The sequence below is a fragment of the Arachis stenosperma genome, chromosome 4 (assembly GCF_014773155.1).
Source record: "Arachis stenosperma cultivar V10309 chromosome 4, arast.V10309.gnm1.PFL2, whole genome shotgun sequence".
In the NCBI taxonomy this organism is placed as follows: Eukaryota; Viridiplantae; Streptophyta; class Magnoliopsida; order Fabales; family Fabaceae; genus Arachis; species Arachis stenosperma.
The window spans coordinates 144060421-144074892 of NC_080380.1; the positions used below are offsets into that span (position 1 = coordinate 144060421).

The following is a 14472-nucleotide window of genomic DNA, read 5'->3' on the forward strand; positions in this document are numbered from 1 at the left end:
GAGCATTAGAATACTTGACTCTTACAAGATCAGATCTCACATGTTCAGTGAGTAAGGTCTGCCAATATATGCATAACCCAACTATCAATCATTGGAGAGCTATCAAACAAATCCTCAGATACATAAAAGATACAGTTGATCAAGACTTAGTGTTTAACAGTTGTACTAACTTTAGACTTCTCTCCTTTGCTGATGCTGATTGGGGAGCAGATTGTGATGATCGAAAATTAATTACTGGCTATTGTGTTTATTTAGACAATAATATGATAGCATGAAAAAGTAACAAATAGCATGTAATCAGTCGATCTATCACAGAAGCAGAATTTCGAACATTAGCTGCAGCACAATCTGAACTTGCTTGGCTTCAAAACCTGTTAAAAGAGTTATTCATAGCAATACCAATTCCTCCTACCATTTATTATGATAATCAAAGTGTTTGCATGTTTGCAGCCAATCTTATCTTGCATAGCAAATCCAAACACTTTGAACTAGACCTTTATTTTGTAAGAGATCAAGTGACTGTTGAAAAGCTATTTGTCCCCAATCTTTCAGTAGACCAAGTAGTTAATATCTTCACTAAAGCTCTCTCAATCATTCTGTTTTTCAAATTTTGTGACAAACTGAACCTGGCTTTAAAGCCTTCTCTCAATTTGAGGGAGAATGTAAAGAATAATAACAGCTCAGTATCCAAGAAACAAAAATTGACTCATTTAAATTAAGCTACTATTTAATAGTTTTTTTATTTTAGTTTTTTGTCACCAAATTTTAGTTATAAAATAGTAGTACATTATTCTCTCTATATAACACACTTAATAGCATATACAAACCATATACTCAATCAATATTACTCTCTTTTTCTCTCTATTCCTGATTTTCTGTTTCTCTCAAAAACTTTTGTTGCTTGATTTTTCATCGTATTCATTTTTCTTAGCTTGAATATTTTTTTATATGTTGATTTAGATGAAGCTATTTGTTATATGGACAAGTGTGATAGATAAATTTTGGTTTTTTAGTGTAATAATTTCCTCCCTAATAGATTATTCAACAATAATTTTGTAAAATAGTGCACCGAGAAAATTCATATTTTAAAAGCCACGCCAAGAGAGAATAAGAAAACTGAATATAGTTATACTAAATAATGTTTAATTTATCTTCTGGTTAAAGAAAAACAAAATTCAATAAAAACATAAAAACCTTTTCAATACATTATTAGAAAAGAGTTCAACTAAAAAATAAAAAATTTTCAACTAAAATCAGCTGTTTTTTTAATTTTATTTTTTAATTAAATTCTAAATTCTCAAAAAATAATGAAGGTTTAAAAAGGTCATTCTATAATAAAAAACTTGATTCACTACTTAAAATTAAAGTTGATCGATCCCTATATTTTTTCTATCAAAAATCATGAAATTTTATAAAGAAAATAAGCTTTCCTTAACATTCATGACTATTTATTTCACCAAAGTTCAAACTTTGTATAATGCAAAAATAAACGAGGACACGGTTACACCTCAAATCACATGTCCATTCAATTATTCAAATAAAATTATAAGCTAAGCATATCTAAACGTTGACCTAATTCCCTAAAAGAAGCTCAACTTGCATGTAAAAGTCGCTTGTCCAACCAATTATCTATGACTCTAAGGTGACGCAATTTAACAACCATTCAAATTATATGTATATTATTATTATATTCATAGATGATATCATGATAGATCCCTTCAAAGTCTCTTCAGATATACTATAAATTATTAGCTTAATTAATAAATATTCTTGTTGTTATAAGTTGAATATTTATTGATTATGTAATTAACTTAATTATTATTGCAGTACCATCGAGATTACTAAAGTCTATCTTCAATCACAGGGATTAGCTAAACATAAAATATACGCTAACCCTTCATTATAACTATGCATGTTTCTGTTGTGTTTGAATAACTCTCGGGCTTTGTAATTTAATTACTAAAATTTTCCTATTTTGCAAGCATGATATTCAAGACTTCAAGTTCTTTTTCCTTGATGACAACGCCGAGAGATATAATCTACCAAGCATAGATACTTCGCTGAGTTGCTGTATCTATATATCGAATATATTTTGAATATAATATTTATCGACATTTATCTGATAAGCATGTTTGTTGTGTCTAACTGTATTTTAATAAAAAGGAAAAAAATTTTTCTAGACACACTTGAACACACTTAAATACCATCACGTGTCAGCATATCCAGTCTTATTGTTAACATATATTCATAAAATAAATTTAGATATAATATGTATTATTATTTATTAAAATAAAAAATATTTTAAATATTTAATATAATTAAAATAAGACACTAAAAATAATTAAAAAATTAATTTATATTTTAATATCAATAAAATATCAAAATATCATTATGGTTTATCTAAAAAAATACTTTATATTTTATATGTATGTGTGTCCCCGTATCTTATATAATTTTAAAATTCACGTATCAGCATGTCTCTTGTCGTATCATGTCTCGTGTCCGTGTCAGTGTCCATGCATCATAGGATATAATTATTTATATGTATCTTTTTATTGATTTAATTTTTTTTTTTAAATAATTTTATAATATTATATTAAAATTTTCATAATCTAAAAATCTAGAATTTGGCCTTTATTGACTTTAAAAAAATATTTTTTAAATATATATGGAACAAACATAAAAAAAGTTTATATAAAAATTTTTACAAACTTAAAATAGACTATTACATAAGAGAATATGTTAGTTAGAAATACAATTATTTATGTATCTAGATTTTTTTCTATCGATTTAAATTTTTAAAAGAAATACTTTTATTATTTAATTAAAATCACAAAATGAAAAAGTTTGTTGATTCATCAAAAAATAAAGTTATTATTATTAGAGTAATACAAAAATCTAAAAGGCTCCAAGAGGCACATATATATTATATATGTGTGTGTGTGTGGTTATTTAGGGGCTAACGTGCTTGTCAATCATAGCTTTTTATTTGACCGCGAGCTTCCAATAATTATGGTAGTGAAATTGAGGAGTGGAATCTAAATTTATTTTATTTTATTCTAAGTTCTAACCAAACCTTACTTAAAAACTCGAATTACTTAATGGCCAAATGACACGAATAAATATATCTTATTACATTTACACCATGCATGGTTCATGGATATATAATTTTTTATTAACATATTGACTTCATCATATCATATCATATGCTATATTAATTAATCCAGCAACAATCATTTGGAAGGTGATATTGATAATAAATTCAATACTTTATATGTTAGCAAACATTATTAATAATTTTCAAGTTGTGAAAAGTTGATTTATCATTTAGACTCTCAATTTATCATTCAGACTCTCATATGGACATTTTAATTTGCGCTTTTAACTAACTATATATAGACTTTATAATTTATAGTGATATCATTTGAAGTATTATTATAAACTTATAATTCATATAAACAAAAGAAAATTAAAACTGAAGTTAATATAAATGATCGTCGTGCACATTGTATAAAAGTCTTCACCATGATCATATCTATCTATAATTCTATATATTATAACCATATCTTGGAGCTGTGGTTTATTTTATTAATAACATTATTATAATATTAAAGTATCAGACTGCACGCATGTATATGTTAAATGCAACAACACAACATAACATAATAACTAATACCAATTTTATAATAAACTTGTACATGTAAATGCAAACACTTATGGCGTATTTTAATAATAAGAAATATTAAGTGACTAATTATTTTTTCTTATTTTTATTTTAAATTTAAACTTATATTTATCTTTTTTCATTTTCTTATTTTAATTGTCTACTAGATGTTGCATTATTATTCACATGGAAAGCGGGTCAATGGCAGTGGACAGCACAGCACAACGAAAGTTTAAGGTCACATTAGAAGTGGATATTTTTATTCCCTAATAATGTGGTTATTTTTAAAATGATATTCATGTTGATTTATTTATAAATAAGATGCTGATCCCATTGAGAGTCATTCTAGCTTATTTAATAATAAGTGATGCTGCGTGGTGAGGGTATTTTAGTAGAAGAAAAAAAAGATGCATAAAAAGTAGAAAAAAATATAGTTGAATTTAATTATAAAAATAATTTATTTATTTAATATTTTTTATAATAATAATAATAGATATATGTAATGGATAAATTGAGATAGAACATATTAGACTACTCCTATATGCATGATAAACTTGTCTATGTTAAAAAAAAAAAAAATAATTTATCTAAGTGTAAAATACATGTATCATAGTTGATATATCATGGTAATGTTAGAATTTAAGATAATAATTCAAAAGTAAATTTGATAAATATTCAAATATCATGTGAGATTGAACAATTAGTATCTACTTATAAGTCAATGACATAATCTAAATATAATAAAATTAATCTAATATTAAACTAAATAAATATAAAATCAATACGAGATATATCTAGATATTATATTAATATATTGAATCAAAATATATTCACAGAAAATATACTTCTTCTTTTTCTTTTTCTACTTTGGAGATAAGTTCTCTTCAAAATATATATATATATATATATATATATATATATATATATATATATATCTCAATGGATCAAGATTGTTGACTACGTACATATAGCCATGTGATGTATGTTACAAAGAATCAAATTACAACACTACAGTCTATATAGACTATAGTACTAAGGAATGTACAACTTGTTTGCCAAAATTCATGAATTTTCTTCTCCCTGTCAACTTCAGCTCATTAATGAGTTTAGATTCCTGACATTATATCATTAATTAAACTATATAATAATAACATTAAAAAATATCCCAAAAATTAATTTAGCAATAGGTGTTGACAATAAGGGTATGGCCGAGTAATGGGAGGTAGATAGATGAGCTACAGAATTATTTGTTTATGCCATAAAAGAGGGTAGTGTATGTATGTTGCATCAATGGCATTATAATTATATATATATATATATAGTAAGGTTATTATGTGAAATTGGAAGAGAGGTCTACTACTAGAGACATCACAATAATGGAAGAGAAGAGAGTTAGTTCCATTAGTTTTGAAGATTCTGCTACAAAGGTATGTTGATTCCAACACTAGTTTCTTTCAAATAATTTATGTCTTATATCTGTATTTATGATCAAGATTCAGTGCAAGAGATTATATTGAATCATCATAGCTTTAAATGAATTATTAGCAAGAACAAACTTTCCTTAAATTTTGTGCTAATTAAACTACTATATATACCTTAAAAAAATGGCTTTTCAACTTAATTGACAATGAAAATTAGAAATTGAGTTTCTTTGTATATTGAATTCATTTTTTAAGAAAAAAAAATTATATGATTTTATGAAATCTAGGGGGAGGTGAAAGAAGAAAATGGAAGGTTGAAGATGATCACAGAAAGAGTAGAAGAGAATTATCACTCTCTTCAACTCCAATTCTTTGATATCCTTACAAAAAAAGCATTCAAAGAAGTTGTGAGTGATTCAGCTACAAACACAATTGGTGATGAAACTGAAGAGGAGCATGAACTTGTTTCACTTTGCCTTGGAAGGAATCCAAGTAAGCATAACAAAGATGTTGCAAGAATTGGAAACAACTCCAAAATCAAGGTTAATAAAGAAAATGAAGAGTTTGAAAAACCATGTTTAACTCTTGGATTAGACTCTAAATATGTGTTGCCAAAGGAATCAGCAGAAGAAACTTTGTCATCAATAAAACAGAAACATCAAGTGAAAGTGAAGAATAGTTCAAATGATGGAAGTTCAGATCAAATGCCTGCTAAGAGAGCCAGAGTTTCTGTTAGAGCTAGATGTGATTCTCCTACGGTTAGTATCAATTAATATATATTCTTTTTGCATTCCTTTTTCTTGTTCTAATTTAGAAAGTGGTATGCTTTTCAAACAGATGAATGATGGATGCCAATGGAGAAAATATGGACAGAAAATAGCAAAAGGAAATCCATGTCCACGAGCATACTATCGTTGCACGGTTGCGCCCGCATGTCCGGTTAGGAAACAGGTACGTCCGCCGCAAAAACTAATTTTGATATCGAAATAATTTTACCTTGTTGATATATACTTTATCACTCCAAGGATGTGTTTAGTTATGCGTTTTCATTTTCAGTATTTTCTGTTTTCATAATTTTATGGAAAACAAAAAAAAACAGAAGAAAACAGAAAACAAAATTTTACTATTTTTTTTCTTTCATAAAATCCTAAAAACAGAAAACACCAAAAATGAAATTTCTGAAAAAGAAAATGCAAACTAGGCGCACCCTTGGATTTTGGTGTGGCTTCTACTTTAGTATTCAAACTCTTCAATTTCACAATTGAAGTTGTGTGTCCAATTGAAGTTTTTTGGAGGCACATATATGGAGTAGGATTAACCAAATTTCATGGAAATGATTTTTTTCAGGTGCAAAGATGTGCTGAAGACTTGTCCATCTTGATCACAACATACGAAGGAACACATAACCACCCACTTCCATTTTCAGCATCAGCTATAGCTTCCACCACTTCTGCTGCAGCTTCCATGCTTATTTCAGGTTCTTCAGAGTGTCACAATTCTTCATTTTTTAAAAATGTGTCAACACTACACAGTGGTGTTACTGGTGTATGTCTTGGTCAGCAGTTTGATCAATCAAGAGCAACAAAAAATGTCTTCCTACCAAACAATAATGTAACTTTAGACCTCACTTTTTCTGCTTCAAACACTTTATTACCTTCAAACACTTCTTCTGTTAACCCTTTCACAATGCCTATTCCTTTTGAGGAGAAAACACACATAATAAGGCCAGTTATGTTGAGAAACTCTTCAAGTTGGGGTAAGCATTTTTATGAAGAGTGCATGAGGAACCGAACTCTTCATCCTCCAAAGGATGCTTTTTTAGCAGAAACAATAACAAAAGCAATGAAAAGAGATCCAAGTCTTCATTCTGTGATAGCTGCTGCAGTTTCATCTATTGTGGGGCAACAAGGATATTCAACAAGTTGCAACAACCAAGAAGGGTCAGAGATTCTTATACCTTCAACTCAATTGGGATCTTCCATTCCCTTCAATCAAAGTAACAAAGGATTCATAGAAGGGTACTTCAAAAGATTGTTGTCCTCAAGTTCTGGTGCTGGAGACATGCTTCCATAGTTGATCACATCAACAATTAAGTTCAGAAGATAGAAACCAACACAAATCATTAACTCTCTTGTCCTCTTAACCACGGTCTGACGACTAGACAAGGTTCAATATGACTAGAGTCGCGAACAGTATAACTAAACTCCTAATAGTTAAAGTCGCAAACAATATGACTCACAAGAGTAGACTTAGAACAAAAAGAAGGAACCAAATATAATGTTGTAACCATCATGCACATGGTTATTCCATGCCCTTTTTGTAACTACTTTTACTTTATCACCGTATTTGCAGTAAACTGTAACTGTAAAGGTATAAGTCTTCCATATATGTTAAGTTACGAATATTCCTATTTTAACATGCATTATTGTAGTAATTAAGAATTAAGAGTTTAGGATTTAAGATTACAATGAAAAAATCAATGATAAGATTATCATTAAAATATACATGGAACTCATTATTTATTGTTAACTTGTAAATAAATTTCTATCCTTTTATCCTTGGACTTGAGTAATAGACAATGTTAACAAGAAATTGATGCTTGTTGAGCACGTAACATGTATATCAGCAACAAAATAATAGCTAAAAGTGTTACAAAACCTTGAAGAAACCTCCAATTAGAAAAGCTAGAAGCTACAAAGGAGCCATTCCACGTAAATTGCCTTTATCATCTCTGTCCCTAGCACTATCCTTAGCATCGAATTTGTGAAGCCAGCATATTATAAATCCTACCTAACAAAAATTCGGTTAATAACATTACTATGGGAATGACTATCATGGAACTTAAATTAACTTCATCCATAATTAAGGTGTTTAATAACCAATTTTCTTATTTTGTTGACACAATGGTTATGGTGTAGCCTCATGTTGCAAGGTTCATCCAGTTTTGAAAAGAAAAATAATCATAGAAAACATAGGTAAAAAAGAGGTCATTACCACTATTGAATAAGCAACCATCTTCCAACACGTCTACTATGAAACCTTCAATAATTCATGGAATGCTTCCTGCGGTATATCAACGGAGCCAATGCGTTTCATTCGCTTCTTTCCTTCCTTTTGCTTTTCCAACAGCTTTCGCTTTCGAGTAACATCGCCACCGTAACACTTTGCAAGAACATTCTTCCTCATCGCAGAAATCCTACAACAAAGGTATAGTATTTTAGCATCACAGAACAAATGACTTAAGCCATCAACATAAATGCTATAGGAAATAAAATGGCGAAGATAATTAAATTAAGACTTTGATCAAGATTAACAATTTCATATCAAAAGCTACATGGTTTATGGCAATCCAAAAGTACACATTATCATAATAATACTTCAAACAGAATCTTACGTCTCTCTTGCTATAATCTTTGAAGCAATGGCAGCTTGTATCGTTATCTCAAACATTTGCCTGCTCAAATTTTAGAGAAATTTGTGATTAAGTTGAACTAACAAAGTGTGATGCAAATAAACTTATTTTTATATTAAAAGACCTGTCAATGACTTTCTTCAATTTCTCTACTAGTTCACGCCCAACGCGATATGCTTTCATGTTATGAACAATAGTTGACATCGCATCAACAGGTTGTCCATTTAAGAGGATATCGAGTTTCACCAGATCAGATTGCTGATAACTGTAATTGTGCAAGTTAAACGTATTATAAAATATGCACTTGAAATATACAAATTTATTTTCTTATACAATTTGACCCGTGTACAGGGATGCCTTAATGTCTCAAGCAAGTAGGAGTAGGCATGTCACATCGATCCTGAACACGGTTATAGGGAACGAATAGGGTCAAGGGTACTTACTCTGCATCCTCATAATCAAATGATGCATAGCCTGATGTTATGCTCTTCAATTCATTATAGAAGTCGACAACAATTTCTCTCAAAGGCATGCGATACTTCATGAATGCCCGTTGACTGTGGAAGTGAAACTCAAGCGATCATTATCAATCATAACTCATAAGTGTGTTCATTGAAAGTAATACACACCAAAACGTTGAAATTAGTAGGGGACTAGGGGTGTCCAACGGTTCGGGCTAATTTACAAACCCATGGGGTTTTGGCCCAATAATCCAACCAGCAAATCATGAGTTGGTTTGGGTTTGAAAAATCATGTTGGTTGGTTGGTGGGTTTAATATTTTTATTAGTTATGAAAGGTTTTTGTGTGTGTGTGTGTATATATATATATATATATATATATATATATATATATATATATTAAAGATATCAAAGCCATAGATTCCACCCAAATCAACCCACTACTAAAGGGGTTCGGTGGGTTAGGATGAAAGAAAAGAAATTGCAACACCCATCCCAACCCACTAACTAAATAAACTTAGAAAAATCTTCTTTAACCCACCCCAACCCAGCTCTTGGATACCCCCTAGAAACTAGTACCAACTTTTGTCGCAGGAAAAGCTTGTGACTTGAGCTAATATCCTTGGCAAATCACTTCACGTTATGTATTCATGGATTGATATAACAATGAAATGCAACCATGGCAAAAAATTGTACCTGTCAATGAATGAGTACTCCAACTGCTGACCCCTCCGCTCCGAGCAAAGGGTGATAACTGGTCCCACATACCTTAAATCACCAACAAATTAAAATAAATAATATTATCTCCAAAAGCACCAAAAATTATACTTAGGGTTGTAAAAGAGCTTACTCACTAGGAATGATTATAGTAGCTAATACTGTAGGTTCCCAACATGCTGTCACTCGTTGCTTGGGATTAGAGGGTAACGTAGCAGGATTCTGAACTTCTAATTTGCTGGAAAGCACACCTTAAATATTAGTATATCATAGTGAAACATAATCAGAGACACACAACTTTGTTATCTACCTTCCATCAGAATATTCAAATATATAAGGCACAGTAGGAACAGTTGAGATAACATGAGCTCCATACTCCTGCTTACACAAATATAACATTTATATTAATTTATCAAGTTTATAAAATTTATGCACATATAAAACTCTTGATGATTCCAACTTCTAACACAAATAATATTAAAAATGTATATGAATCATAAATAGATTTTAAGAACTTTGAAGGAATGAAATTTTGTAAAACATAAGCATTCAGCTTAAACTAATCATTTGCTTTCCACATAGGAATACGTCACCTGTTCAAGCCGTTGATGAAAAACATCCATGTGAAGTAAACCCAGAAATCCACACCTAATGAAATACAAAAAGATACATTAGAAAGTACTCTTCATGTTGCTAGCTAGCTATGTTTCAAAATTCAACATAACTGAATTCCCACCCCCACTCTTTTAGTAGTAGATGTCAGACCTGAAACCCAAACCTAGAGCTGTGCTAGTTTCTTTAGTAATAGAGACACTGGCATCATTACATGTCAGCCTCTCTATTGCATGGTTGAGTGCTTCAAAATCAGATCCATCTGCTGGATAAAGACCAGAGAAAACCATATGTTTTGCTGGTTTAAATCCTACAGTTTAAAATTATCAAATGTCAATTCGAACAAGACATTTAAGACAAAGATATGATCCCATGGATATTATATTTAATAATATTATTATACTGAGAACTATGAAGAAACTACACTAAATAGAATATCACATCAGCTTGATTGTTTGGCTACTTAGAAAATGAATAATGGTCAAGCAAAGCAGTGAACTCAGGCTACTCTCCGTAAGTTCATTAACTATGAAAGTAACAAATGAGAATGAAGTCTACAAGGCTCAGGATAATCGAAATGCGATGCAGTAAAGGACTATAAGAATATCATACATGCATGGCTCTCACAATGAAATATCTTGAATGAACAATAGAAAACAAGTAATTTTCTGGTTTCCACCCTGCAAAGAGATCACAAATTAATGGCTGGAGAGACAAAGGATAGCAATCATACCTGGGAGAGGCTCTACAGTGTTTCGAGTATGGTAAATTGTATCTCCAACACGGGCTTCTTTTGTTGAACGCATGCCACTTACAACATAACCAACTTGACCAGTAAGCAAGATTCCAGTAGGTGTAAGCTCAGGATGCATGATACCAATATCCAAAGCTTCATATGACTGACCAGTAGCAGCAGATGAAATCTTATCCCCCTTGCGTAGTATACCATCAACAACAGCAACATGGCATATTACCCCCTTGTATTCATCATAGTATGAATCAAGCAAAAGCATACGCAGAGAACTATCACTCTTTCCAGGAGGAGGAGGGATGCGCTCTATAACAGCTGGAAGGACTTGTTCAAGACCCTTTCCAGTTTTAGCAGATGTTAGCAATGCATCACTAGGGTCAAGATCAAACATTGATTTCAATTGTGCTTTAACGCGATCAGGATCAGCAGTTGGCTGGTCAATCTTGTTTATTACAGGTACAATTGTCAGGTTGGCCTCAAAAGCAAGGTAGAAATTAGCAACAGTTTGTGCTTGGACTCCTTGCGCGGCATCAACAACCAAAAGTACGCCTTGACAAGCTGCTAGTGACCTTGACACCTCATAGCTAAAATCCACATGACCGGGAGTGTCAATAAGATTCAGCAAAAAACTAGGTGAATCCTTTCCCTCACTATGATCATCACCATTTGTCCTGTGCTTATAGAACATTGTTGCTGTCTGTGCTTTAACTGTGATTCCCCTTTCTCTCTCCACCTAAGACATTTCAAACTCCAATGAATGATTATACCGAAAAAATAATCAAGACCTACAACATCTTCCACCAAAATTACAAAACTTCCATTTTTTTTCAATAAACTCATTCCACTTCCTAGTTCAACCCTACACATTCTTCAAATAATAGCACTTTTAATTAATGACTACTTAGCTTACATTGATACTCCACTAAAAAATAAATTAAAAAAAAATCACAACTTTGAATAACACCCATTTCACGTAACACTGCAAAAAACCAAATACACATTATTTAAAAAAATCACAAATTTAAACAACTTAGAAAATCCCCCATTACACTTATCAAATTGAAAATAGTCACACTACCGGGCAACATTGGCTTCATATATAACATACTAACAGCATAAAAAGCAAAGCTAAATCTAAAAAAGTTATTTTTTTTTTCTTTTTTCTAGTACCTGCAACTTATCAAGATATTGGGGCTGGCCATGTCCCTTTTTAATGGTAGCAGTGAGTTCAAGGAGTCGATCAGCGAGGGTAGACTTGCCATGATCAACATGCGCAATGATTGAGAAATTTCGAATGAGTTCGGGAGGGTACTGGCTCAAATCTATGGCGCTCTTATCCTTAATGTTTTGTTGCCGCGACTGAGAACACAAGAGTGCACGCTGTTGGTGATGAAAGGTGGTGCTGCTTAATGAGTTGAATGGGAAAAAGGTTGAATTTCGTAATAAAGAGAGGTAATTTGATTGCCTTAGGGTCCTTGAAGTTTTGCTCAGGTAACCCATTTCGGGGTTTCAGTCACTGAATCAGAAGCAAGAGAGGTGAAAGAGAAAGACCATAGCAGCAGAACGCCGCTGAATTCTGGTGTGTTTGTGGTTTGCTTCATTACGACGCCGTTTTGCTATATGGGCTCAATTGGGCTGGGCTTCTTTAACAAATATACTCTTGGGTGTGTGCATGTGATGCAGCCCAAAAACAAAATCCTTTTAAAATAAAAACGCTTTCATCACGTTTTTTTCTGGAGATGGGGGGTGGGGAGTGAAGACTGACGGGTTGAAATTGTTGTGTGGGCCAAATTTTTTTGGATAAAGTAAAAAAAAAATTATTCTTTATCAAAAATTTTAAAAATATTTTAAAATTTTAGTTTGTTTAATTTTGTTCCAAAAATTTTGGATTTGCATCAAATATACTCCGACAGCTAAATTTTCAATAAATTTAAAGACTAATCTAACAATAATACATAAAAATTATGCTTATTTTGCTTGTGTTGAGGGTTATTTTTATGAAATTATTATTGAACTTCTCTTAAGTTTTTTGAAAAATTAGCAACCAAGGTATATTTGATGCAAATTAAAAATTTCTGTAACAAAATTGAAACAAAATAAAATTAAGGAGTATTTTTAAGACTTTTACTAAATTTTTAAAACAAAAAATTATATTTTACCTTTTTTTTTTAATTGAAGCAAATATAAAACCCATTTTAAAAAATTGAATATAAAAAATGTCATTTTCATATCACTTGTGAATAGGCGAGGTAGAGTGATTCTCTTAAGTGTTTGAAAATTAAACTGAGATAAAGAAGTTCCTTTTTTATTTTCCATCTTATTTTGAGTTTCATTCCGTATCATTTAATATCAGATTTTAGGTATTTAATTAATTTTTATTTATTTTTTTTATGAAAAAAAATCAGCATCTCTTACATCTTTGTCATTTTTGTCTTGTTTTTTTTTTCTTTGTTGATTTTATTGTTAACATACATAAAATTAAAACTGAGGCCAATTTAGTTTGGTGGTCAGTTCACTCGTTGTTAAACAAATATAAGGTTTAAATCTCCTATTGTACATGTTTATTAGCTAATAACAAACTTTTAAATAGAATTCAGATCTGCAACGAATTAATCCGTCGAGTTAGAGAATGTTATGGGGAAAAAAATTATAACCGAGACTAATCAAGAAATAATAATGTCGTATGTACTTCAGAGGTTAATAAAATTCTCAATGGATTAAAATCTTATTCAAAATAATACAAATTCAGTACAAGCATCCACATTGCAAAAGCTTTGGGTTTTTTCTCCGTTGAAGCTTCAGAGTATTATATTAATAGTTAGCAAAAGACGCCAATAGCAATAGGAGGATGGTAAAAATAACTGAGTAATTGCCAGTTCTCTTCTTGATTCATTTTCAACCTTGTTTTCACCTTGCCTTATAGGTGTTTGTAGTATTTCCCCACTGATAGTTACATACTTACATTACAAAATGTTCTTCTGCATTAGCTTCTCATTCCTTATGTCTTCATCTATCAATTTGTCATAAGCTGTGCTGATAACATTAAAAGCATACTAGTGTGAACAGCCATCAACATTCATTTTAGCGAAAACGGGACAGAGGTGCTTTCTGAGGTCCACAATCCTTCCCTAACCCTGTGTTTCATCCACAGCTTCATGTCTTGCTGCAGTCAAAAGATTCCAAGTGTTCTTCCTTTCGCCAGCGCCACAAGGAAAAGGTGTAAGTATACCACAGTGGTGAGTTTCCTTCTCCATCTTTCGAGTACTGATTTGCTATTTGTGTACAAATTTAGTCAAAGCAATATATACACTTTAAAATGAAGGGATTCACATACTTATTGAGTCTTATATTAGTAAACAATCCATATGCAAGACATAAAAAGAAATGCTACAAAATACAACTTGCCATTCTATCATATAACTTGCTTCTGTTGCTC

The 14472-nt window shown here is 31.0% G+C and overlaps 2 protein-coding genes across 3 annotated transcripts; one reads left to right on the forward strand and one right to left on the reverse strand.

The window, feature by feature from the left end:
* The first annotated feature begins 4980 nt into the window (after nucleotides 1-4980).
* LOC130974394 (probable WRKY transcription factor 72) lies at nucleotides 4981-7467 on the forward strand. The gene is made up of 4 exons (XM_057899269.1): nucleotides 4981-5091; nucleotides 5373-5843; nucleotides 5923-6036; nucleotides 6433-7467. Exons 1-4 carry the CDS (start codon nucleotides 5041-5043, stop codon nucleotides 7156-7158), a joined length of 1362 nt encoding a protein of 453 aa, XP_057755252.1. The 5' UTR covers nucleotides 4981-5040; the 3' UTR covers nucleotides 7159-7467.
* A 25-nt stretch (nucleotides 7468-7492) lies between these two features.
* LOC130974393 (translation factor GUF1 homolog, mitochondrial) lies at nucleotides 7493-12597 on the reverse strand. Of its 2 annotated transcripts, none has more exons than XM_057899267.1 (12): nucleotides 12207-12597; nucleotides 11019-11769; nucleotides 10439-10595; nucleotides 10267-10321; nucleotides 9984-10051; nucleotides 9807-9911; nucleotides 9653-9724; nucleotides 8941-9054; nucleotides 8622-8762; nucleotides 8480-8539; nucleotides 8080-8281; nucleotides 7493-7871 (listed from the first exon to the last, which is right to left on the reverse strand). In XM_057899267.1, exons 1-11 carry the CDS (start codon nucleotides 12534-12536, stop codon nucleotides 8116-8118), a joined length of 2019 nt encoding a protein of 672 aa, XP_057755250.1. In that variant the 5' UTR covers nucleotides 12537-12597; the 3' UTR covers nucleotides 7493-7871; nucleotides 8080-8115. The 2 variants fall into 2 exon arrangements, with proteins under 2 accessions (XP_057755250.1, XP_057755251.1); XM_057899268.1 differs by having other exon boundaries at nucleotides 7493-7875.
* Nucleotides 12598-14472: the final 1875 nt, after the last annotated feature.

Bases quoted from the DNA above. Each gene is read 5' to 3' on its own strand.
- LOC130974394 (XM_057899269.1), top strand. From the start codon at position 5,041: ATGGAAGAGAAGAGAGTTAGTTCCATTAGTTTTGAAGATTCTGCTACA. The intron at 5,844-5,922 runs GTTAGTATCAAT...CTTTTCAAACAG, and splicing joins CTAGATGTGATTCTCCTACG to ATGAATGATGGATGCCAATG. The intron at 6,037-6,432 runs GTACGTCCGCCG...GATTTTTTTCAG, and splicing joins CATGTCCGGTTAGGAAACAG to GTGCAAAGATGTGCTGAAGA.
- LOC130974393 (XM_057899267.1), bottom strand. From the start codon at position 12,536: ATGGGTTACCTGAGCAAAACTTCAAGGACCCTAAGGCAATCAAATTAC. The intron at 10,322-10,438 runs GTCTGACATCTA...GTATTTCATTAG, and splicing joins GCTCTAGGTTTGGGTTTCAG to GTGTGGATTTCTGGGTTTAC. The intron at 8,540-8,621 runs GTCTTTTAATAT...AAATTTGAGCAG, and splicing joins TTGAAGAAAGTCATTGACAG to GCAAATGTTTGAGATAACGA.